Raw genomic sequence first — 23808 nt, 5'->3', positions numbered from 1 at the left:
AGACTAACACTACCACTTCCTGAGGCTGTTGAGATAATTAAATGGGTTTATATAAATCAAGTCCTTAGAACAATGCCTGGTATACAATAAGTGCTAAATAAGTATGGTTACATTAGCATATTATGTAATGATTGTTATTATATTATTACAATTGTGATTATATATTACATATTTTATTATAATAATAGGCCAAATTATAACTCATAGGCCAAACACTGCTAAACTCTGAGGTTAAGCAGTGAAAAAAATTCATTTATTCAACAAATATTTACTGGGTGCCTATGACTCAGGCACTGTTCTAGGTGTTCAAGATAGATCAATAAACAGACAGATAAAACTCTCTGTCTGCCTCTGAGTGGCTTACATTCTGGTAGGGAAGATTTCATTAAGATAAGAAGCACCAAACTCATTTTCACTCCTTTTTGATGGGATTACATAGATTGATGCCATGGTCAAGAGCAGTCTAGGCTCCCCACAGAATTCCTTCTTTTCTTTATGCAGGAAGCAGACCTATGGTTGTAGGAAGGAACAACACAATTGTGACAAAATTTATCCTCCTGGGATTTTCAGATCATCCTCAAATGAAGATTTTCCTTTTCGTGTTATTTCTGGGGATCTACCTTCTGACCCTGGCCTGGAACCTGAGCCTCATCGCCCTCATCAGGTTGGATTCTCACCTGCACACGCCCATGTACTTCTTCCTCAGTAACCTGTCCTTCCTGGACATCTGCTATGTGTCTTCCACAGTCCCCAAGATGCTCTCCAATATCATCACAGAGCAGAAAACCATTTCCTTCGTTGGCTGTGCCACACAGTACTTCGTCTTCTGTGGGATGGGACTGACCGAATGCTTTCTCCTGGCAGCCATGGCCTACGACCGGTACGCTGCCATCTGCAACCCGCTGCTCTACACAGCCCTGGTATCCCACACACTTTGCTTAAAGATGGTGGCTGGCGCCTATTTGGGTGGATTCCTTAGTTCTTTGATTGCAACATGTTCTGTCTATCAGCACGATTTCTGTGGGCCCAACATGATCAACCACTTCTTCTGTGACCTCCCTCCAGTCCTGGCTCTGTCCTGCTCTGATACCTTAACCAGCCAGGTGGTGACCTTCATGGTGGGCGTTCTCGTTGGAGTGGCCTCTGTCTTTGTGATCCTCATCTCTTATGGTTACATTGTTGCTGCGGTTCTGAAGATCAGCTCAGCTGAAGGTAGGACCAAGGCCTTCAGCACCTGTGCCTCTCACCTGACTGCTGTGACCCTCTTCTATGGCTCTGGCCTCTTCATGTACATGCGACCTAGTTCCAGCTACTCCCTAAACCGGGACAAGGTGGTATCCATATTCTATGCCGTGGTGATCCCCATGGTGAATCCCATCATCTACAGTCTTAGGAATAAGGAGATTAAAAATGCCATGAGGAAAGCTGTGAAAAGGGACCCTGTGCCTTCTCACAGGCATTCATTTTTTTGATGGTAGGCTAATGTTTACAGTGAAGCCATGAGCTGGGTCAACTGTCCAGACATTTATGCAATTTTGGCATAGTAGATCCACACGATGATTTGTGTGGACCAGGCTCTCTGCCCGCTTTCTAAGATTCCACTAACCAGTTTATCTCTTGGCTAAGAGAAAATAATTCGGCCATTATTGGTTTCTAGAATAAAATAGCATTTGCATAGAGTGAGATTTTAAATGCTCAATTTAGCAGAAAACTTCACCATGACAAAAAAACATCCTGGAACGTTAAAATAGAGCTTGTGTCTGTTGGAGAAGAACCATAGAAAAAATATTAGTCTAGCATTTATGGAGGTGATTCTTAAGTACTGCATAGCATCATGACCTGCAGAAGATGACAGTCTTTCTGAACACAGTTGCCTTTTCCTCCTCTGAGATTCTCAAATGCTTTCTTTAGAACTCACGAGGACTGCAAGGCAGACGCCCTCATGTGTTTGAGAATCTGGCTGTAGTGAGCCACTGTAACTGACGAGGGTATGTTAACACTCTTTGGATGGAGTAAGGCAGGAATTCTGATTTGGGCCTTAAAGACAGCAAATGGAACAACCTCTTGGACAATTCAATCAATGATACAAAATGTGGTCACTAAGATGATTTTAAAAAAAACCAAGAAATTACTGCTTAAGCCCAAAGTAACAGCTTTCCAAACAACCCTCAAAAGTTTCTTCACAATCTGAAGAAGAGCACACACTCATTTGGGGTGAAAGGTTTGGGATAAATTCTAGATGAGAACTTAGCCAAGGAGTTGAAGACAATGATTTTTCTTCTCCACATTGTCTCAGAACTTTTTAATGTATCCTTGAACTGGCAGTAAAAAAACTAGCATCAATTTATGCAGCTGTGGCCTTTCTACGATGGGCCGTAAATGAGGGAGTAAATTATGTCTCCCTGTGTGTCCATGGGCAATTTACTAGGACTCTGTGTGCCTCAGTTCCTCATCTGTAAATTAGAAATAATGATAGTAATTACCTGCTAGGATTATTGTGAAGAATTAAAGTGTAGATGTGAACGCTTAGGGTAGTGCCCTGTGAACAGGAAATGTTCAAGAGCTGCTATTACTATTATTATTAGATAATGACTTATCATTATCAAAGCCAAAGAAATAGAACCCATTTCCTTAGTTTGGTGGAAAATGTGAGCTTTATAATGGCTTTGCTGCATTGGAAAGAGGGTCGGGAGAGACTATCCCCAAAAGCAGTTAAGAATATTCATTTTTAAGTCAGCAGACCTGCGATTATTAATCTCATTTCTGCTATTTTGGAGGCATGTGGCTTTATGCAGGTTATTTACGGGCTCTATTTTCCTCTGTAAAATGAGGATAATAATTGTATCTACCTCATAAAATTGATACAGCAATTAAGTGAGAACATGCATGAAAAGAGAATATGCCAGTGCCTGGCATATGGCCATACTTAATAGATGTTAGCTTATATGATTAGTCAATTAGTCAATATTTTTAGTCAATTTTGTATAAATAAACAAAAAGAAATCCAGGGAAATATGTTAAAAAGAGACAAAGAAATAGCTTTGGAATATCTCTAGCTGGGACATAATCAGTCTCAGTGAGAAGGTGCACGCGTGCTCTCATCTCTGCTATTTCTCTTGCACATCAGATGTGGTCCCTTGGGAATCAGAACAAGCTCAGGTTCATACGTGTGGCCACTCTGCCAACTCCGTCAGCAACCTGGACGCCTCCCCCTCTTCCTTACAGCTGCTTCCCCCACTTCTTTATCTGTCCTCCAGCTCACCAAACTCCTGTCTTTCAGTTTACCAATTTTTAAAACGGTAGCTAATTTTAAGTTCTCGTGCCAAAAGTCACTGAAACAACGCAACTAACTAAATAAAATGTCTCATGCTTTGGATTTACATGGAACTTTCACTGATCTATTATCATCTCTAGACTTTTTGGTGAAATGAGATTCTGCATACAAAATCTTTATTAAAAATCTCTCTCGTTTTGGCCACATATATATTTGCTAGTAATGGAAATTTTCTCTTTACATTGAGAAACTATAAGATACTTTTGCAGTTTGCCCAACTACCAGGGAGAGTGTAAGGTTCATTAATAAAGATTAATCATTAATTCTAATGTATAAGATGGGGATTGGTTGCAAGACTTGAATGAGGCAAAAATGATCTGGGGTTTACAGTAAGCCACATGCTAAATCAGACTTCTCAAATAAGTGCATTTATTATGGGGCATATAAGCAGACATACTTTAAACAGAATAGTTTGGGTACTGAAGGAATTGGGCATTTGATAGGTATTTAGAGCAGGACAAGGCACACCTCTCTCTGGGGAGGGCTGGCTAGCTGGGGATGGAACTCACTCTAGCAAAATTACCACCATCCAGGGTGTGGCACTCATCTTGGCAACCTTAGAAAATCTTTCCCAGATGGGCTGAAGTTAACCAAGCTCAGAATAGCTAGCTGCATAAGCCAGAATGCCAGTTTTAATTTTTAGTGAAGAACAAAACCGCCAAGCTTGTGCTTGTGCCAGTGGCACAATTCTCCATCTGTTGAGGAAGCCACATAGAAAGACAAATTACAATCGAAAGTCTATTTGGAGAGAAAGGGATTAGAGCAAAGTGGATAACGTCTGTTAGCACCTGATGAACCCAGCGAGGGGTCCGGAGAGATGAGGCCCTGGGCACTACCAATATTTGTCCCCAAACATTCCTTTTCCTCTCTTCCAAGGTGACCATCCTCCCTTCTAATCAATCTTTTGGTCTAAGAAATATATTTTCTCTAAAATGTTTCTGTTACACAATTTATTTATCTAGTATGGGCTGATTTTATGGTTTAATTTTTAGAGTTTTGCAGATATCTGGTTGCTGTCCCTATGTACCACCGACATTCCCCTAATTTCTTTGTAGGTACGTACAATCACATACTCATGAATTAGTGCTACAACTTTTGTCTAAAGATTAATAGTCTCATGTTTCTAGTCTTAAACCTAGACAAACCTAGAGTTTGCCTGTTCTCTGATCATCCACACAAATGAAGAATCACTTGCATTTCACTTGTCTGTGTCCAGATAACTGATCGGGACCTCCTTGACCTAAAAATGAGGAGGGGCAGACTGCCCACCTTGCATATAAGGAGATATTCTGCATACCCCAGCATTCTGCCATAAGCTTGATCTACGATTACCTTCCCCAAATTCTTGATGTCTCATCTCTGGGGAAGATGAACCAACTGTTTATATCTGACCTTTACTGCTTTTATTCCACCTTCACTCTTCTCATACTCCCCTCTCTCCTTGTGCTGGCCATTACCTCCTATGTGCAATACTGCTTGTGGGCCTGGCCAGAGATGAGATTCTGTTCTTTCCTACAAGCAAAATATAGCCATAGGAGTCTCTTGCAATCATGGCTTGGAGTTTTTACAAACTAGATGTAGCAGTTTCAGTGGTGCCAGACCAAATGGCTGGCACTATCTAGTTGGAAGCGAGACAAACCACACACTCTGTGTGGGACCACACTCTAGCAATAACCAGGCAGCGGGGACCCAGAGAGACCTCATGGAAGAACAGAGATTTTCATCTCCCTCCTAAAGCCCAGTTCTTCTGAAATGGAACTTACAATGCCAGACTGGACTTAAATGACAGCATACACAGAAAAACTGGCATGCATAAAGCATTGCTTTGATATTGTACGGTATATTCTTGTTTGTTTTAATAAAACTTCATTCATGGCCGGGCGCAGTGGCTCACGCCTGTAATCCTAGCACTCTGGGAGGCCGAGGCGGGTGGATCGCTCAAGGTCAGGAGTTCAAGACCAGCCTGAGCAAGAGTGAGACCCCGTCTCTACTAAAAATAGAAAGAAATTATATGGACAACTAAAATATATATATATATACCAAAAATTAGCCGGGCATGGTGGCGCATGCCTGTAGTCCCAGCTACTCGGGAGGCTGAGGCAGTAGGATCGCTTAAGTCCAGGAGTTTGAGGTTGCTGTGAGCTAGGCTGACGCCACGGCACTCACTCTAGCCAGGGCAACAAAGCGAGACTCTGTCTCCAAAAAAAAAAAAAAAAAAAAAAAAAAAAAAAAAAAAAAAACTTCATTCTTAGGCAAAAGGAGGCTGGGTTATTTTCAATCTTAAGAAATCTTTGATTTCCCAAGAAAGATTACAGGCCTGGTTGAGGTTGAAACAATAAATATGTAAAAGTTAAAAAAAAAAAAAAGAAATCTTAAGGAATAAAATTAATCCACATGGTTTGGAAGGCCCAAGTCCATAAGTCAGAGACACATTGACACTCATAGTCATTTCCTAACAACAGAGAGCTATGCATATAGTCTGGGAGGGGTCATTCCACCCCTCAACTTGACCTCAACCTGCAATACAGTTGGCCATGAGACTCCGTCTGGGGTTGGGCTGCAGCTGGAGGTGTCCCAGGAGCCTAACGGGAAGAGGTGGGTTCTGAGAAGCCCTGTACACGTGCAGTGTCCCCTCTCCTCATTGCACACGTCTTGTGACGGATACTCTTGGCAATTGCCTCTATTGTCAACACAGTGGCACTTGTACAGATGCCACTCTTCTTACAGACTCTCTTTTTACCAGAAGGCAAAACAAATATTTCTTCTCTTTTTAACACCTTCCATGTCTATGGCTTCCAGATCTTGGAAGGTTCTGGAATTGTTTTCCATCATACATGCCATCCCTGGGAGTTTTCTAACAGAAGGTCATGCATGAGATTTTCCTGCTTTAGAAAGTTAAGCACCATTTTATTAGGACTGGGGCCTTCTTTATTCATTTTATTTACTTTTATTTTACAGTTACAATTAGCTATAACTTGTCTTCACATTTTCTTTTTTAAAAATTAGTATTATTTTTAATGATAGATCATAACTGTATGTATGGCGTACAATGTGATGTTTTGATACATGTATGCAATGTGGAATGATAAAATCAAGCTAGTTAACATATCCATACTTATCCTTTTTGTCTTTTTCCTTTTGGTATCTGGTGTGTGTCCTTACAGCTGAATTTGATGGCATCCTTTCTCTATCCTCAAAAAATAACCTTGCTTTTTGGATCTTAAAGTCAGCTGATTATTAAAAAAAAAAGAAGATGACCTTCCTCTTGCTGGAGTTCTTAGTGGAGTCAGAGTAGGATGGGGAGGAGTCCTGATTTAGTAAAACTTGCTGTGATATTATCTACCTGTCTGTCTGTTTTGGGTTCCAAAGAGGGAGGGGAAGATGATTTCACTGCACTTTCAGCTACCTTGGTTTGTATTGCTGATAACAGGACCTTTGATGTTCCAATATCTGACCAGGGCTTGGCACATCATATGCACTTAATCATTATTTGTTTAGTGAATGAATTAATCTTAGTATTTTAGTACAAATCTGAGTATTTTGGTCTTTTTTTTTTTTTTTTTGAGACAGAGTCTCACTTTGTTGCCCAGGCTAGAGTGAGTGCCGTGGCGTCAGCCTAGCTCACAGCAACCTCAAACTCCTGGGCTCAAGCGATCCTCCTGCCTCAGCCTCCCGAGTAGCTGGGACTACAGGCATGCGCCACTATGCCCGGCTAATTTTTCTATATATATATTTTTAGTTGTCCATATAATTTTTTTCTATTTTTAGTAGAGACGGGGGTCTCGCTTTTGCTCAGGCTGGTCTCGAACTCCTGACCTTGAGCGATCCACCCGCCTCGGCCTCCCAGAGTGCTAGGATTACAGGCGTGAGCCACCGCGCCCAGCCTATTTTGGTCTTATTAAGTCAAAATTACCACAACACTTACATTCAGGAAAGTTCCGGAAAGTATTTAACAAAAAGTAAAGGGAATCATTCAGGTGGCAGATAAGTTCTCAGTAGAGTTCTTCTGAAGGAAATATGGTAATCATGACTATTTAATTTTTAGGCTACATTAGATTATAACAACATATATTCTTTTTATTTTGTTTTAAAAAGAATTAGCTGTTTATAGTGAAAATCAAAATTGTGTTTCATAGGGCTTGTTTTTTAGATCAATAAAAATGTGTGAGCAAAGTTATTTATTTTGGATTTTATGTTTAGAATACAGAATTTCTCAGTTTTTCAGTCAACTCTGACAGATTGCAATTTAATTTTTAAAATTACAATCTAATTATAATTTTGAAATGAAAGCAAAATGTGATTTCCTTATATCTTAAATCTACATATTTATTGTTCAGGCATAAGGCCTTAGAAACATTAAAAAAAGGTTTTTGTGAGTAATGAGTAGTCTATAGAAATTAATAAGACAACAGTATAAGCTAATTACATTTTTATGAGCAGAGATGATAAATAGAAGTTAGGATGAAATGAATGTGATATGCTATCTTTCTATTTCCTTCCTTTTCATTTGCTAAGCAAGGTCAAAGGAGGTAAGCAGGGGGAGGAGGAATATACTACACCAAGAATGGGGGTGAGGAAAAGCTGAAGAAAGAGCCAAGATAAATTTTATCCCAAAATAAACTTTATCCCAAACAAAAGAAGAAGGCTGAGGAGTCTTTGATAACTAAGAGGCAACTAAAACAAGGTTTAATTAGAAATGGTAACATCTGGGGCGGCTGAGAAAAATGATGTGGCAAACCCAGGTAGGGTTTGCTGTGGTCATTTTGTCTCTCGGGCATCTGTAAACATGAGCTTTGCAGTGAGATTTCCCTGTTCCTCAGTTATACCAGCAGGTTTGTGCAAAATATTTTAATGCCTTATCAGTTCTTCTTCCTGAAAGAAGATCAATTCTCTTGAGGTTCATCTCGCTTCCTTGGCAAGCAGTCAGCATTACCGCTTTTCTGTTCATTTCCTGAAAGAGCATCTATGTGAAGTGACGTGGTGATTGTGTTATTGACGGCACGTTCAATTACATTGTCAGTGCCCTGTCCGTTTGTACAATAATGTCTCTGAAATAGGCTCTGCCATTCTAGATACCTTTTGTGAGAAATTCTTGCAAAAAACATGCAGGAGGATTCTCCGGTCTCTGAACATCCCACCTGCCTCCAGCTGGTGATGTCCCACACCAGTTTCTCTCTTTTTCTTGCCACAAATCATCGCTTGCTGGTATTATGCCTCCACGGGCACTTTTTCCTCTCACTGGGCTATACGGTCCTTATGAGATCCTTTGCTTCTCCAGGCCAACAAGTATAGTGCTTTGCAGTGCTTTGCAGTCTCTAGTTGTTAGGAACAGGATTAATGCATCAATGAATGCATTTTAGAGCGTGGAGTGCAGTCTTTAAGATGCAGCTCTGGAGGTAGAGTACCTGGACGTGAACCCTGGTTCTGTCCTTCCTGGGATCTGACTTTGGGCTGTTTACCACTCTGCCTCTGTCACAGTCTCCTTATCTATTAAATGAGAATAATGACATCATGTATCTCATAGGGCTGTGGACAAATTAAAATGAAACAAAGGATCAAAGATTCATATGGCACCTGGAATAGAGGATGCACTCAATAAACATTATCTATATAGTATCACGCCTTGCTTTTAAGGCAAACTTAATCATATCGGGAACAAAAAATATAAGCAAATCAAAGAGCTTGGTGTTTTTAGAAAAACTGGCCTGTGATAAGCTGCAGTAACAACAACTTTTGTAAAAATACTGTTTGTAGACCTGCTTCTGGGAATATGGTGGGTTATACATTCACAGAAACCACTAAGATTGCTAGATAAAATCGAAAACACATTTTTTTCTTGGCTAATGAGAAAGGAAATAAATTCCCGAAAGTACAGAGATGACAAGAAAGCACAAAGCTAAGAGAATGGTGGACTGGGGCCAGGATTTTCCCAGGAGGGATCTACTAAACCCCGGTGGCCTAAAGCCTGGGTTTTAATGGGCATGTGTATGAAGGGTAGGAGCGTGTGGGGTTGGACAAGAGATAAACCTCGTGCTACTGAAACAGCGGCTCACAAAGAGGGAAGTTGTCAGGGGCCGGCATAGGAAAAAACCTACTGCAGGAAATGAGAGGGTGATGTGCACAACTCTCTGTCTTGTTTTGAGAGGCAGAGGAAAAGTAAAAAGACCCTCCTGATCATCCTTAAGCTCAAACTTCAATTTATTTAATACGGAGCCTAAATCTTATCCTTGTTTTGACCCTGAAAACTTGGAGTCAAATTTTTGTTTAAAGGGATTCTGGGTTGGTATTGCCCCCAAGGTACCTGACAGAAGTCATATAAATTATTTCTGGAGGAACACATTTTAAATTTAAGCCTCAATGCTTCCTGCAGATAAAGTTCAAAAGAATATGAAATTATAATCAAAATTCACTAAACACCCAAGTAAATAGGGTACTTGGAACAAGAAGCTGCAATAGCATCAAACTATAGAATCAGACTTGTAAAACTAGGTATTTAAGTTATTAGGTAGTTTAAATAAGTATGTTTACTATGTTTAAATAAAGGATGCTATTGAAGTATGATGAAAGAATAAGAGACTAGTCAAACCATTTGGGAAAAGAACAAAATGAAAGCTGTGGAAAAGAAAACAAAATATTATGATCGAAACTTAAAACTCAATGGATGTGTTGAACAACCAATTACCACAAGTTACTATAGAACTAAGAAGAGAGATCTAGAAAAACAAAGCAGAACACAGTAGAGAAATACAAATAAAGAATGTTTCACTGATGTGAAGCAAGAAGATCCACCAGACATTTAACTGGGGTTCCAGAGATACATAATAGAAATATAGAGAATTTTCAGAATTCTGAAATATAGAGACATTTTTCAGAATTGAATATGGCATTTAGTGAATACTACACCAGGCCTAAGCTTGCTATATTGAGTGAGTGGAGATTAGAGGAAGTCATGTGTGTCTTTACAATTACAAGAAGATCAGTGCGTAATGTAGCTGCTCAATAAATCTTTTTGTTGTCAAGACTGTTGATGTTGATGATGGTGAAAAGATGATGAACACAGTTTTCTCTTCTCTTGCTACCATATTCTCCCTTCATTCGGTCTCACTGTGGATGGAACCACCCCTAAATCTGGGATGGTAAATACACTGCCTGTCTGCTACCATTTTCCCCTTCCATATCGATGGCAAACTCCTTGACCTTCCCCCTGCCCCAATTAATCACCTCATTCCTTGAGAATTCTTCTCAAAACAGGGCACCAGGAAATAATGACTAATCTGATTTTGGGAAAAGGACACTTTGACCTTACTTCTCTGAGTATAGCTTTATGCTGGGAGATTATGGAGATTTTCTCTTCTTATTCATTTTTGGAACTAGGAGACTGGGAAATGGTTGGGGAGAAGGAAGAAATTTTGGACAGTTAATGTTGACAAATATTTGTAGTTCACAGACATAGTGTATTCCATTAAGTCACAGACTTTCTCAAGGGAAATGTTTAAGATTTCTACTTCTACAACTTCAAGGCTATATTTGACAGCTATTTTTTGCCTTTTAAGACTTCCCATAATAATTTTTCTAATGAGTTTATCTAAATAACAGTGTTTCGGGGTTGGGGGATATTCTAATGACCATATAGAGAGAATGACAGCTGTAGCGTCTTGACAAGAGCATATGGTGCTGATGCAAAAATATTCTGCTGGTTAATTACCATTCGTCCTGCAGACTTAGTGCTTTGTTTTCTGTGAACTGGCTGCAATGGGAAAAAGAGAAAAGAACTCCTAAAAATCCTTCCTCAGTTTTGTAATCCCCATGTAGTTGCCTAAGCATCTTAACCCTTACATGAGCTCAAGTCCCTCTCCCTAGCAGGAGGACTCTTTTACGTGGACACCATGGGTAGACTCGAGGGTGACTGAGAAGCCAGTGATAAACTATGCAAAGGTGGTAGGTGGTTACAGTTTGCTTGGTCATGGTCCAGAGTTTGCAAAAGGTGTTTAAAATTATCACTGAGCCAAAGAAGAGCAAGAATCAAGAACATTTAACTCAAAAATATTTCTGATTTGAGGAACAATGCACTTGTAAGGAAGTGAACATAATGGCGCTTTCAGCCTTGTCTTATCTAACTTCTCAGGAGCCTTCCTAGAGTCATTAAATTGATCAATTCACAGCCATTTCCAAGCTACTTGTTGGTGTGTGACTCTTCCCACTATTCTGCTATGTTATTCTTATATCCTTCCAGGCTTTATGAAAGCATAAAAGCAGTTATGGAATTATCAATACTCACTTATTATAGAGTAATTGAATGTTAGTTCTCAAGGGGATTTTGAAGAGCACCTACTCCAGTGCACTCATTTTATACATGAGTCCCAGGATGATCCTGGGGCTTCCTGAATCTTTTAGTGAATAGTGGAGTTATGCCCGAGCAGAATTGTCCTATGTCCCCATACAGTTGACCCTTAAACAATGTGGTGTTCAGATCGCCAGTGGGGTCTCACTATGTTGCCCAGGCTGGTCTTGAACTCCTGGCCTCAAGTGATCCTCTGGCCTTGGCCTCCCAAAGTGCTGAGATTACAGACATGAGCCACTGTGCCCAGCCAGTCGATAGTTTTAATGTAGGATTTTAATGAAAGATTAAAAATGCCATATAATATGTTGGAAAGATCTCCAAATCAGAACACATAAATTATATTTACTATTAATAAATAGAAGGTATGATGTATGCTAACACTCTGATAAGGGCTTTATAATCTTCTTAAAAAATAAATTTTACTGTGTATATTTAAGGTATGCAATATGATGTAAGATGCATACAAATGTAGTAAAATGATTACAATATTGAAACAAATTAGCATATCTATCATCTCACATAGTTATCCATTTTTCCCTCTGTGTCAAGAGCAGCTGTAATGTACTCATTTAGCAAAAATCCTGAATACAATACAGTATTATTAACTATAGGCCTCATGTTGTACATTAGATCTTTTGACTCATTAATCCTAAATATTTGCTATTTTGTATCCTTTGACCATCTCCTCATTTCCTCTCCTCCACCCCAACCCTGATAACCACTGTTTTATTCTTTATATATTTGACCTTTTTTTTTAAAAAAAAAAAGATTCCACATATGAATGATATTATGCAATATTTCTCTTTCTGTGTCTGACTTATTTCACTTAGTGTAATGTCCTCCAGGTCCATCCATGTGGCAAATAGTACAGTCTCTGCCTTTATTTAAGGCTGAATACTATTCCATTATATATGTAAAACTGTGGTGGCCAGGCACGGTGGCTCAGGCCTATAATCCTAGCCCTCTGGGAGGCCGAGGCGGGAGGATCGCTTGAGCTCAGGAGTTCAAGACCAGCTTGAGGAAGAGCAAGACCTGTCTCTACTAAAAATAGAAAAATTAGCCAGGCATGATGGCGCATGCCTATAGTCCCAGCTACTCTGGAGGCTGAGGCAGGAGTATTGCTTAAGCCCAGGAGTTTGAAGTTGCTGTGAACTAAGCTGATGGCATGGTACTTTCCCAGGTAACAGTGAGACCTTGTCTCAAAACAAAACAAAACAAAACAAAAACACAACAAAAAACCTGTGTGTGTGTGGGGGTGTGCGTGTGTGTATACCACAGTTTTTTTTTTTTTTAATTTCAGAATATTACGGGGGTACAAATGTTTAGATTACGTATACTGCCCTTGCTCCACCTCCCCCAGTCAGAGCTTCAAGTGTGTCCATCCCCCAATGGTGCGCATCATACTCATTATGTGTGTATACACCCGTCCCCTCCTCCCTCCTCCCATCTGCCCAACGCCCGAGGAATGTTATTTCTATATGTGCACTTAAGTGTTGGTCAGTTAAAACCAATTTGATGGTGAGTGCATGTGGTGCTTAAAGAAACAATGGTGATATAGCACCTCTTCTATTTTCCTGGATTGGGTTCCAGCTCTATCCAGGAAAATAAAGAGGTGCTATATCACCATTGTTTCTTATAGCTGAATAGTACTCCATGGTATACATATACCACATTTTATTAATCCACTCATGTATTGATGGGCACTTGGGTTGTTTCCACATCTTTGCAATTGTGAATTGTGCTGCTATAAACATTCGAGTGCACGTGTCTTTTTTACAGAATGTCTTTTGTTCTTTTGAGTAGATGCCCAGTAATGGGATTGCTGGATCAAATGGTAGGTCTACTTGTAGTTCTTTGAAGTATGTCCATGTTGCTTTCCACAGAGGTTGCACTAGTTTGCAGTCCCACCAGCAGTGTATGAGTGTTCCTATCTCTCCACATCCACGCCACCATTTATTGTTTTGGGACTTTTTGATAGAGGCCATTCTCACTGGAGGGATATGTCATTGTGGTTTTGATTTGCATTTCCCTGATGATTAGAGATGCTGAGCATTTTTTTATATGTTTGTTGGCCATTATTCTGTCTTCTTTTGAAAAGTTTCTGTTCATGTCCTTGCCCACTTTTTGATAGGGTTGTTTGATTTTTTTCTTGCTGATTTTCCTGAGTTCTAAATAGATTCTAGTTATCAGCCCTTTATCAGATGTGTAACATGCGAAAATTTTCTCCCATTCTGTATGTTGTCTGTTTGCTCTCATGACAGTTTCTTTGGCTGTGCAGAAGCTTTTTAATTTGATCAGGTCTCATTTATTTATTTTTGTTGTTGCTGTGATTGCCTTTGGGGTCTTCTTCATAAATTCTCTGCCTAGGCCAATGTCTATAAGAGCTTTTCCCACATTTTCTTCTAGAATTCTTAAGGTTTCACACCTTAGGTTTAAGTCTGTTATCCACTGTGAGTTGATTTTTGTATACCACAGTTTCTTAAATCCATTCTTCCATTGATGAACACCTAGATTATTTCCATATCTTGGGTGTTGTGAATAATGCCACAACAAACATGAAAATGCAGAGGTGGTGATTTCATTTCCTTTGAGTATATACCCAGAAGAGGTATTGCTGGTTTGTATGATAATTCCAGTTTTAATTGCTTCAGGAGCCTCCATACTGTTTTCCATAAGTCTGCACCAATCTACATTCCCACCAACAGTGTACTAGGTTTCCCTTTTCTCCACACCCTTGCCAACAGTTGTTATTTCTTGTCTTTTTTTTTTTATTATTTCATCTTATTGTTATGGGGGATACAGAATTGCAGGTTACATACGTTGCCCATGTACCGCCTTTCCCCCCAAGTCAGAGCTCCAGGCGTGTCTGTTCCCCAGATAGTGCGCATTGCACCCATCATGTAGGTATATATCCCTCCCTTCCCCACCCCCCCCTTCCCTAGTCAGCACCTTCAAGCGTTACCATTCCCCAAACGGTGCGCAGTGCACTCATTGTGTAAGCATACTCCCATCCCCTCCCCCACCCCCCACCTGATTCTGATATCCGGTTGGTGTCGTTCCCAGATGTGTATTTAGGTGATGTTCAGGGAAACCAATTTTCTGGTGAGTATATGTGATGCTTGTTTTTCCATTCTTGGGATACTTCACTTAATATAATGGGTTCCAACTCTCTCCAGGAGAACCATAGAGATGTCGTATCTTCATTATTCCTTATAGCTGAGTAATATTCCATGGTATACATATACCACAGCTTACTAATCCAATCATGTATTGATGGGCATTTGGGTTGTTTCCACATCTTTGCTATTGTGAATTGTGCTGCTATAAACATTCGGGTACATGTGTCTTTGTTACAGAATGACCTTTTTTCCTTTGGGTATATGCCCAGTAATGGGATTGCTGGGTCAAATGGCAGGTCTACTTGAATCTGTTTAAGATACCTCCATAATGCTTTCCACAGGGGTTGCACTAGTTTGCAGTCCCACCAGCAGTGTACTAGTGTTCCTGTCTCTCCACATCCACGCCAACATGTGTTGTTTTGGGTTTTTTTTGATAAAGGCCATTCTCATTGGGGTTAAGTGATATCTCATTGTGGTTTTGATTTGCATTTCTCTGATGATTAGGGATGTTGAGCATTTTTTCATATGTTTGTTAGCCATTCTTATATCTTCTTTTGAGAAGTTTCTATTCATGTCATTTGCCCACTTTTTGATAGGGTTGCTTGATTTTTTCTTGCTGATTTTTCTGAGTTCTAAATAGATTCCTCATAGTGGCTCATAGTAGTTGTGATTTGCATTTCTCTGATGATTAGTGATGTTGAGCACCTTTTCATATACCTGTTGGCCATTTTTAAGTCATCTTTAGATAAGTGTCTATTCATGTCCTACGTCCATTTTTCAGTCATGTTATATTTTTTTTTGCTATTGAGGTGCATGAGTTTTTAAAATGAATCTTAGATTTTAGCTCTTATTTTATATATGGTTTGCAAATATTTTTCCCAATCTGTAGGTTGCCTTTTTATTTTGTTGATTGCTTCGTTTGCTGTGAAGAAACTTTTAGTTTGATGTAGTCCCCTCATCCCCCGCCCCTGCCCTTTTTTCTTTTTTTTTGCTTCTGTAGCCTGAACTTTTGATGTGATATCCAAGAAATCATGGCCAGGGCCAATGTCAAGGAGTTTTCCCCTATGTTTTCTTCTAGGAGTTTTATGGTTTCAGGTCTTACATTTAGATCTTTTATCCCTTTTGAGTTGATTTTTCTGTAAAGGTCCAGAATTATTCTTTTGCATGTGGAAATGCAGTTTTCCCAGCACAATTTACTGAACAGGTGATCCTTTCCCCACTGTGTCTTCTTGGTGCCCTTGTGGAAAATTAGATAACCATATAGGTGTGGATTTATTTGTGGGCTTTCTGTTCTGTTCCACTGGTCTACGTGTCTGTTTTTATGCCAGTAGCATAGTATTTTGATCATGATCACTTTGTACTATTAATATAATTTAGCGCTTTGGTAATATTTATGCAATTTAATTCTCAATGAGGAGCTACTCTATGAATTAGCTACTACTATTAGCCTCCTTTTCCAGGTGAAAGGAGGCTTGGACAGATTATTTTGCTCAAGGTGACACAAACATCAAGTGGAAGAGCCAGAATTTAACCCAAGTTGTCTGATATCAAGGGCCATGTTCATAACTGTAAGTCATGGCTCTGCCATGAATTGGTCTTATTGTATTCCTTTGTGCCTCTCTTTCCTCACATATGCATAGGAAATATTGCCACATCTGCCTTAGGGATTGTTTTAATGATTGATTCAGGTCAGTTATTTGAGAGAACGTATGTATGCATCTGTCTATAATGAAAGTGCTTTGTAAGTGGGAAGTGTACACATATTCAATTGATTGTTATCAAGCTATATTACCAGCAAGCCGTGCTATTTTGGGAAAATCTCTTGTCTTCTCTGGCCTCAGGTTCTTCACCTGGTAATTGAGAGTTTTGGATTAGAAGATCCTTCCAGCTCAAAGGACTCGAAGGTCAGTAAAGAAAAACTACAATCCCAAGATCATCGTAGGACCATGGGGAAGTGGGGAATGGATCCAGTAGGGACATGCCAAAGAGGGGCATGAAATCAAGAGGGAAGAAGACTCCCTGGCAACCAGGACATCAGAGATCAAGCCCCTGGAGCGTTTTCTCCCTCTAATTGGCTTTTCTCCTTTCATCGCTGCTCTCAACAGCACATGTAAGAGGATCTGCAGTTGTGGACATCTCCCTTGCTGTGAGTGACCAGAAGCACCCAATTTAGAGTGCAATAAGGTTCACTTGGAAAATTCATAAGTTCTTTGCCAGGGCTGATGTCTAGAAGCAATTCCAACCTTTGTCAAGAATTTTGTCTTCTGGAGGAATCCGAGCAAGGTCACAGGGCAAGATTTAGAGAAACTGGTGGATTCTATGTTGTCTCACTATCTGTGTGATTGTGTGTGTTCTACGTGATTCTTGTTCTATGTGAAACACATTTATGGTTCTCAGTCTCTCCTATTCTTCACCTCTTCTCTCTCCCACACTTCCATTCCCTCCATGGGATTCTCTTTATCCTTACTCAAATATCCTGACCTTAATGAAAAGAATAATCTCAACATAAAGTTTCTGATATTACTCTGGGATGAGAAATGGGTGTTGACTTCTGCAATTTGTTAAAGGTGTGACCTTAAACTCTGTTATTTTCTGTTTTTAACCTGTAAAATGGGGATAGTAGGATCATTTGGAGTCAAATGAGACAGATCCTAAAAGTCAATAATTATAGCTGAATCAAAAATATTAATCATAATTTACTGAGTTTCGTGGGGAATTTCCTGAGATCAAAACATGCTTTTCTATGTTTTCCAATTTTCTCTACCCAAAGACCCATTTAATTTTATTTTTGCTCTTGAGAATTATGTTTTTGAAATAATAATAATTTGGTTTTTATTTAGATACACAGCTTTGTTAGCCAGACATGGTGGTGAGTGCCTGCAGTCCCAGCTACTCAGAAGGCTCAGTCAGGAGAATAGCTTGAACCCAGGGAGTTTGAGGTCATAGTGCGCTATGATCACACCACTACACACCAGCCTTAGAGACAGCAAGACTCTGTCTCTTAAAAAAATTAAATACACAGCTTTGATTCATAATTTCCAAGTAGTAAGAGATAAACTGTGCCTCCACATAATGATATGAAACAGTACTCATGTATAATTCCATTAGACCCTTTGCAATACTTCAAATAGCTCTCATTGTCATGTTTAGAGACACGGGGGGTCTGGAGACACTACCCTACATAACACAGATGTCAGAAATACCCACTTCAAACACACGTAGTGATAAATGTTCCTTTTAACCTTCTTTTACTCACATTGTTCTTCCTTTAACAACATTCCTGGCTTTACCTGATTTTGTATTCTGCGCAACTCAACAAACTGACCACCTGCATAATAGATCAGAATTAGGAAGGGTTTTGTCTGCCTGCATCCATCTAGTAAAATCCCCAACCGATATTTACATCAGTCAACTTTTCTTCTCCAAATTGTCTTGGGAGTTGGTGAACACATGCAAAAAAATTAATCAAAAGGAGTGAGTGTATTCAGAAAATTTTCACTTTTTTTCTAGTTTACAAAACTTTAACAAGATAAAATTTCAGGATAAATTTTATCATGAATAAGAGAAACAATCCACAACTCCTCACCTTTTTCTGGGAATGGTGGACTATATAGAATGCATTTAATTATGGCTGCCTGTGTCACGAGAAATGTAAAGAATTTTAGTGCAACGGATTGATCAACACTTTGACTTAGTTTTACTGAATTTACCAATAATATTGGCATTTGGGGGATGTTGTCTGTGAAAGTTTATATTTTCAAAATAGTGTCATTAAATCTAAGTCATCCTGGATAAAAAACATGAGAAATTTTATTAGCAGGACTCCATTCTAAGAGTAAACAGAAAGATTTCCAAGTTCATAAAACCATAATGGAAATAAAAAAGCATAAGATGTCCTTAATTTGATATGCAAAGCTGAGTGAGAGATCCATTTATTAATGTGCTTGAGATACATTGATCGAGTTATGCAAATATGAGCATCCACGATGCTTAGTGTGGAGTAGGAAAACATCTCCCCTAATTTACGTCCTATACACAGTCAGTGTTGTCAGCTGGGTACTTGGCAATGGTGGAACATAAAAAGCAGCATGAGGAACTTACAATGTAGCTGGGTGGGAGATAACACAATGTTACAAGATAGAAATAAATACAATCATTTATTTACAATGTTCTGTAGTCTGGCTTAGAGACTATCTAAAGTAAGAGACAGTTTTATTAAGAGCTCCTTAATATTTCAGTATTTCAGTGTTAGTTCTTTTTTCCCCTCTTTTGCAGAGAGAAATGATGACGGGAGTGATAATTGCTAACATGTATTGAGCCCTTACTGTCTTAAACCCTTTATGTCATTTAATCCCTGCAACAACCACGTATGGGCAGTAACTATGATTACCTTCAGCTGTAGATGAGGCAGCTGAGGCACAGAGAGGCTAATATCTTGCTAAACATCACACAGACAGCAGGTAAAATTGAGAAAAGTCTATTTTTTCTCTCTCTTTCTCCCCCGCCAACACTAAATGTTAAGGATTTGTATATCTTAATAATTTTTCTTATTATAAATATAGGAATTGTAGAAAATCATGAAAATGCAGGTAAGTATAAAGAAAATCAAAATAATACTACCTATTACTTTGGATGTTTGGCATTATAAATGGTTTTTGTGGTGTGTGTGTGTGTGTGTGTTGTGTGTGCAAGAAAGAAAGTGAGAGAGATTATAGAAAGCAAATTTTTTTCCAGAAAATTAGAACCACTTGTGTACTCATCAATGGGTGTATGTGAACGCCTGTTCCTTGTAGATTTGTAAGATATTTTTCATGTTAAAGGCATTATTATATTTTCTTTTGTATATTTTGTGACTATATTCCCCAGTTCATCAACTGTATTTCAAGTGTGTTTTACATAAGTGAGTTTTTCTGCCATCACCAAGTTTTAAACTGTTTTGTCCTATTTTTCTTATAGCTTCTATTTTGGTTTTATGTTTCAGAAATATTTTTCCATCCCAAGATTATATAAATGCTTATCTAATTATTTCATGTTTTATACTTTTTACCCATAGTGAATCAGGTTGTGAAGACCATTGCTGAAAGAGTTTGTCCTTTGCTTGTCAATTTAAAATACTGTCATATACAAAATTCTTACCAATACTTAAATTTATTTATGAACTTTCTATTTACTGTTGTGACTTGTCTGCTATTGCAAAAATAATGAATTATCAATGTTTATAATACTTTTTAATATCTGAAAATTAAGTCCTTTTATTTATTTATATAAAAATATTAAGGAGCACAAATGTTCTTGTTACACAGATATCTTGTATAATGCTTAAGTCAGGACTTTTGGTGTGCCCATCACCAGAACAGTGTTCATTGTACCAATAGGTAAGTTTTTATCCCTTATCACCTCCCACCTTTACCCCTTCTTGGTTTCAAATGTACTTTATATCTCTTTGTGCCATAGGTACCCATCATTTAGCTCCCAATTATTAATGAGAACATGTGGTGCTTGTTTTTCCGTTCCCGAGATACTTCACTTAGGATAATGGTCTCCAGTTCCATCCAAGTTGTTGCAAAAGACATTATTTCATTCCTTTTTATGGCTTAGTAGTACCATATATATATATATACATATATAAAATATAAAATCTCACGTTTTCTTTATCCACTCATCGATTGATGGGCACTTAGGTTTTTTCCGTATCTTTGAAATTGGGAATTGTGCTACAATAAACATTTGAGTGCAGGTGTCTTTTTGATAAAATGACTTCTTTTCATTTGGGTAGATACACAGCAGTGAGTTTGCTCCATTGAATGGTAAGGTCTACATTTATTTCTTTGAGGAACCTCCATACCGTTTTCCATAGAGGTTGTATTAATTTGCACTCCAACCAACAGTATATAAGCATTCCTTTCTCTGCATCCATGCCAGAACCTCTCATTTTTTTGACTTTTTAGTAATGGCCATTCTGATAAGGGTAAGGTGGTATCTCATTGTAGTTTTAATTTGCATTTCCCTGATGATTAGTAATGTTGAGATTTTTTCCACATTTGTTGGTCATTTGTCTATCTTCTGTAGAAAATGTTCTGTTCATGTCTTTTGCACACTTTGATGAAGTTGTTTATTTCTTTTGTTGTTGTTGATTTGATTGAGTCCTTTGTAAATTCTAGATACTAGTCCTCTGTTATATGTATAATTTGCAAATGTTTTCTCCCATTCTGCAGATTGTCTGTTCATTCTGTTAATTATTTCCTTTGCTGTGCAGAAGATTTTTAATTTAATTAAGTCTCATATATTTTTGTAGTTACTGAATTTGCCTTTGGAGTCTTAGTCATAAGTCCTTTGCCAGGGCTGATGTCTTGAAGAGTTTTTCCTATGTATTCTTCTAGAATTTTTATGATTTTATGCCTTACATTTAAGTGTTTTATCTATCTCTAATTAATTTTTGTGTCTGGTGAGACGTAGGGGATCCTGTTTGATTCTTCTGCATATGGGTATCCAATTTTCCAGCACCATTTATTGAATGCCATTTCCTTTCCTCAGTGTATGTTATTGTCTGCTTGGTCAAAGATCAGTTGGTAATAGCTATTTGATTTTATTTCTGGGTTCTCTATTCTGTTCTGTTGGTGTGTGTCTCTAGTTCTATACCAGTACCATGCTGTTTTGCTTATGATAGCCTTGTCATATAATTTAAAATCAGGTAATGTGATGCCTCAAGTCCTTTCTAATTATTCATCTGTTTCAATTTTTTTTTTTGGCTGTTATCATTTGTCTACTCTTTCATCCAAAAAAAAGGACTGTTTGAGTATGGAGCAAAGCTGCTAGGTGTTATCTACTATGAATCTGTAAATCTGTTAGTGAGCTCTAACTTGCTGATTGTATCTGCAAAAAGAAAAATTATACCTTTGTAGTACTGGAGAATTATAATATTTACTTTGACATTTACTGCAGATGAAAACCTCTCATAGTTTGATGTTGGTTTTCCATTGGTCCAGTGTACCCAAAGTCAAGCAAACTAAATTTAATTACCGAATCTACCTTATGTATGATAATCTGAGAATTTCTCTGACAAAATTATAAAACTTGCAAGCCACATTTTTTTTTTTTTTTTTTTTTGAGACAGAGTCTCACTCTGTTGCCCAGGCTAGAGTGAGTGCCGTGGCGTCAGCCTAGCTCACAGCAACCTCAAACTCCTGAGCTCAAGCGATCCCGTGTCTCAGCCTCCCGAGTAGCTGGGACTACAGGCATACGCCACCATGCCCGGCTAATTTTTCTATATATATTTTTAGCTGTCCATATAATTTCTTTCTATTTTTAGTAGAGGTGGGGTCTCGCTCTTGCTCAGGCTGGTCTCGAACTCCTGAGCTCAAAGGATCCGCCCACCTCGGCCTCCCAGAGTGCTAGGATTACAGGCGTGAGCCACCGCGCCCGGCCCCAAGCCACATTTTTAATTATCTTTTTTAAATTTCATGAGACTCCATAAATTTATTGAGAAGCTAAAGCACTGTGCAGGTATGTGTTGACAAGTCAAAATGAAAAGCTGAGGTCTTTCCACTTGAAGGACAGTGAAACATTTCTTCTTTTCATTGGAGGAAAGATAGACACAGATGAAAATGGTAATGCTATTATTTCTCCTGAGTCAACAATGCATTATCTTGTGTCCTTTCTGATATTAGGAGTACTGAGCCAATGATTGGGGCAGGAAATATTACAGAGGTCACCCACTTCATCCTGCTGGGATTCTCAGATTTTCCTGGAATCATAGCAGTGCTCTTTGTCATATTCCTGGTGATCTACATTATGACTCTGACTTGGAACCTGTGCCTCATTGTTTTAATAAGGATGGATTCCCACCTCCATACACCCATGTATTTCTTCCTCAGCAATCTGTCCTTCATAGATGTCTGCTATGTCAGCTCCACAGTCCCCAAGATGCTCTCCAACTTCTTCCAGGAGCAGCAAACTATCACCTTTGTGGGTTGCATTGTCCAGTATTTTGTCTTTTCGATGATGGGACTGAGTGAGTCTTGTCTCATGATGGCCATGGCTTATGACCGCTACGCTGCCATCTGTAACCCCCTGCTCTATTCATCAATCATGTCACCGAGCCTCTGCATTCGGATGGTGCTGGGATCCTACATGGCCGGACCTACTGGTTCTTCAACCCAAATTGGTGCTTTGCTTCAGCTCCACTTCTGCGGCCCTAATGTCATCAGCCACTTCTTCTGTGACATGCCCCAACTGTTAATCCTGTCGTGCACTGATATTTATTTTATACAGGTCATGCTTGCTGTACTGACAATGTTCTTTGGGATAGTAAATGTACTAGTTATCCTGATATCCTATGCCTATATCATCATCTCCATCATGAAGATCACTACAGCTAAAGGCAGGTCCAAAGCATTCAACACCTGTGCTTCTCATCTGACAGCTGTGTCCCTCTTCTACACTTCAAGTATCTCTGTCTATATGAGTTCCAGTTCTGGTGCTTCCTCCAGCTCTGATAGATTTGCATCCATCTTCTACACAGTGGTGATTCCCATGTTGAATCCCTTGATTTACAGTCTGAGGAACAAGGAAATCAAAGATGCTTTGAAGAGGTGGTGGAAGAAAGTGTATTGCTTAAGGTCATAGATTCTGAGATTTATGACAGATTTGGCCTGTCAGAATCACCTTATCCCACAATAGTAAGCTTACAAATGGAATTTAACAAAATTCATTCCGCCTTGGTACAAAGAAGGATTGATTTGACACAGACAATATGCCAATATGGACCAATAACTAACTCAACGCCATAGAAACACAGTTATTTTAAGTTGTGAAGGTTTATTATTTCTATTATACATCAGAGGTGGCCTCATCATTTATTATATATTCACAAGTATTTGTGAAGCAGCAAGATGTATAAACGTTTTACTTCTTTTTGCTCCTGAGATTGAAGATGACTGAATGTCAGCATTCTTCCCCTAGAAAAGAGATGGCTGAAAGGGACCCTCAGGAGTCCAGAAACATCATCTCCCAAA

At 38.9% G+C, this 23808-nt stretch overlaps 2 protein-coding genes across 2 annotated transcripts; both read left to right on the top strand.

Moving 5' to 3' along the window:
* Positions 1–512: 512 nt before the first annotated feature.
* Positions 513–1472, top strand: LOC138384541 (olfactory receptor 5A2). The gene has a single exon (XM_069470057.1). It carries the CDS (start codon positions 513–515, stop codon positions 1470–1472), a length of 960 nt encoding a protein of 319 aa, XP_069326158.1.
* Positions 1473–22474: 21002 nt separating this feature from the next.
* On the top strand, positions 22475–23419 carry LOC138385000 (olfactory receptor 5AN1-like). Its single transcript, XM_069470636.1, has one exon. It carries the CDS (start codon positions 22475–22477, stop codon positions 23417–23419), a length of 945 nt encoding a protein of 314 aa, XP_069326737.1.
* Positions 23420–23808: the final 389 nt, after the last annotated feature.

Source organism: Eulemur rufifrons, chromosome 6 (assembly GCF_041146395.1).
Source record: "Eulemur rufifrons isolate Redbay chromosome 6, OSU_ERuf_1, whole genome shotgun sequence".
Lineage (NCBI taxonomy): Eukaryota > Metazoa > Chordata > Mammalia > Primates > Lemuridae > Eulemur > Eulemur rufifrons.
The sequence above is the reverse complement of the archived record's forward strand: the minus strand, read 5'-3'. Positions and strand labels throughout refer to the sequence as shown.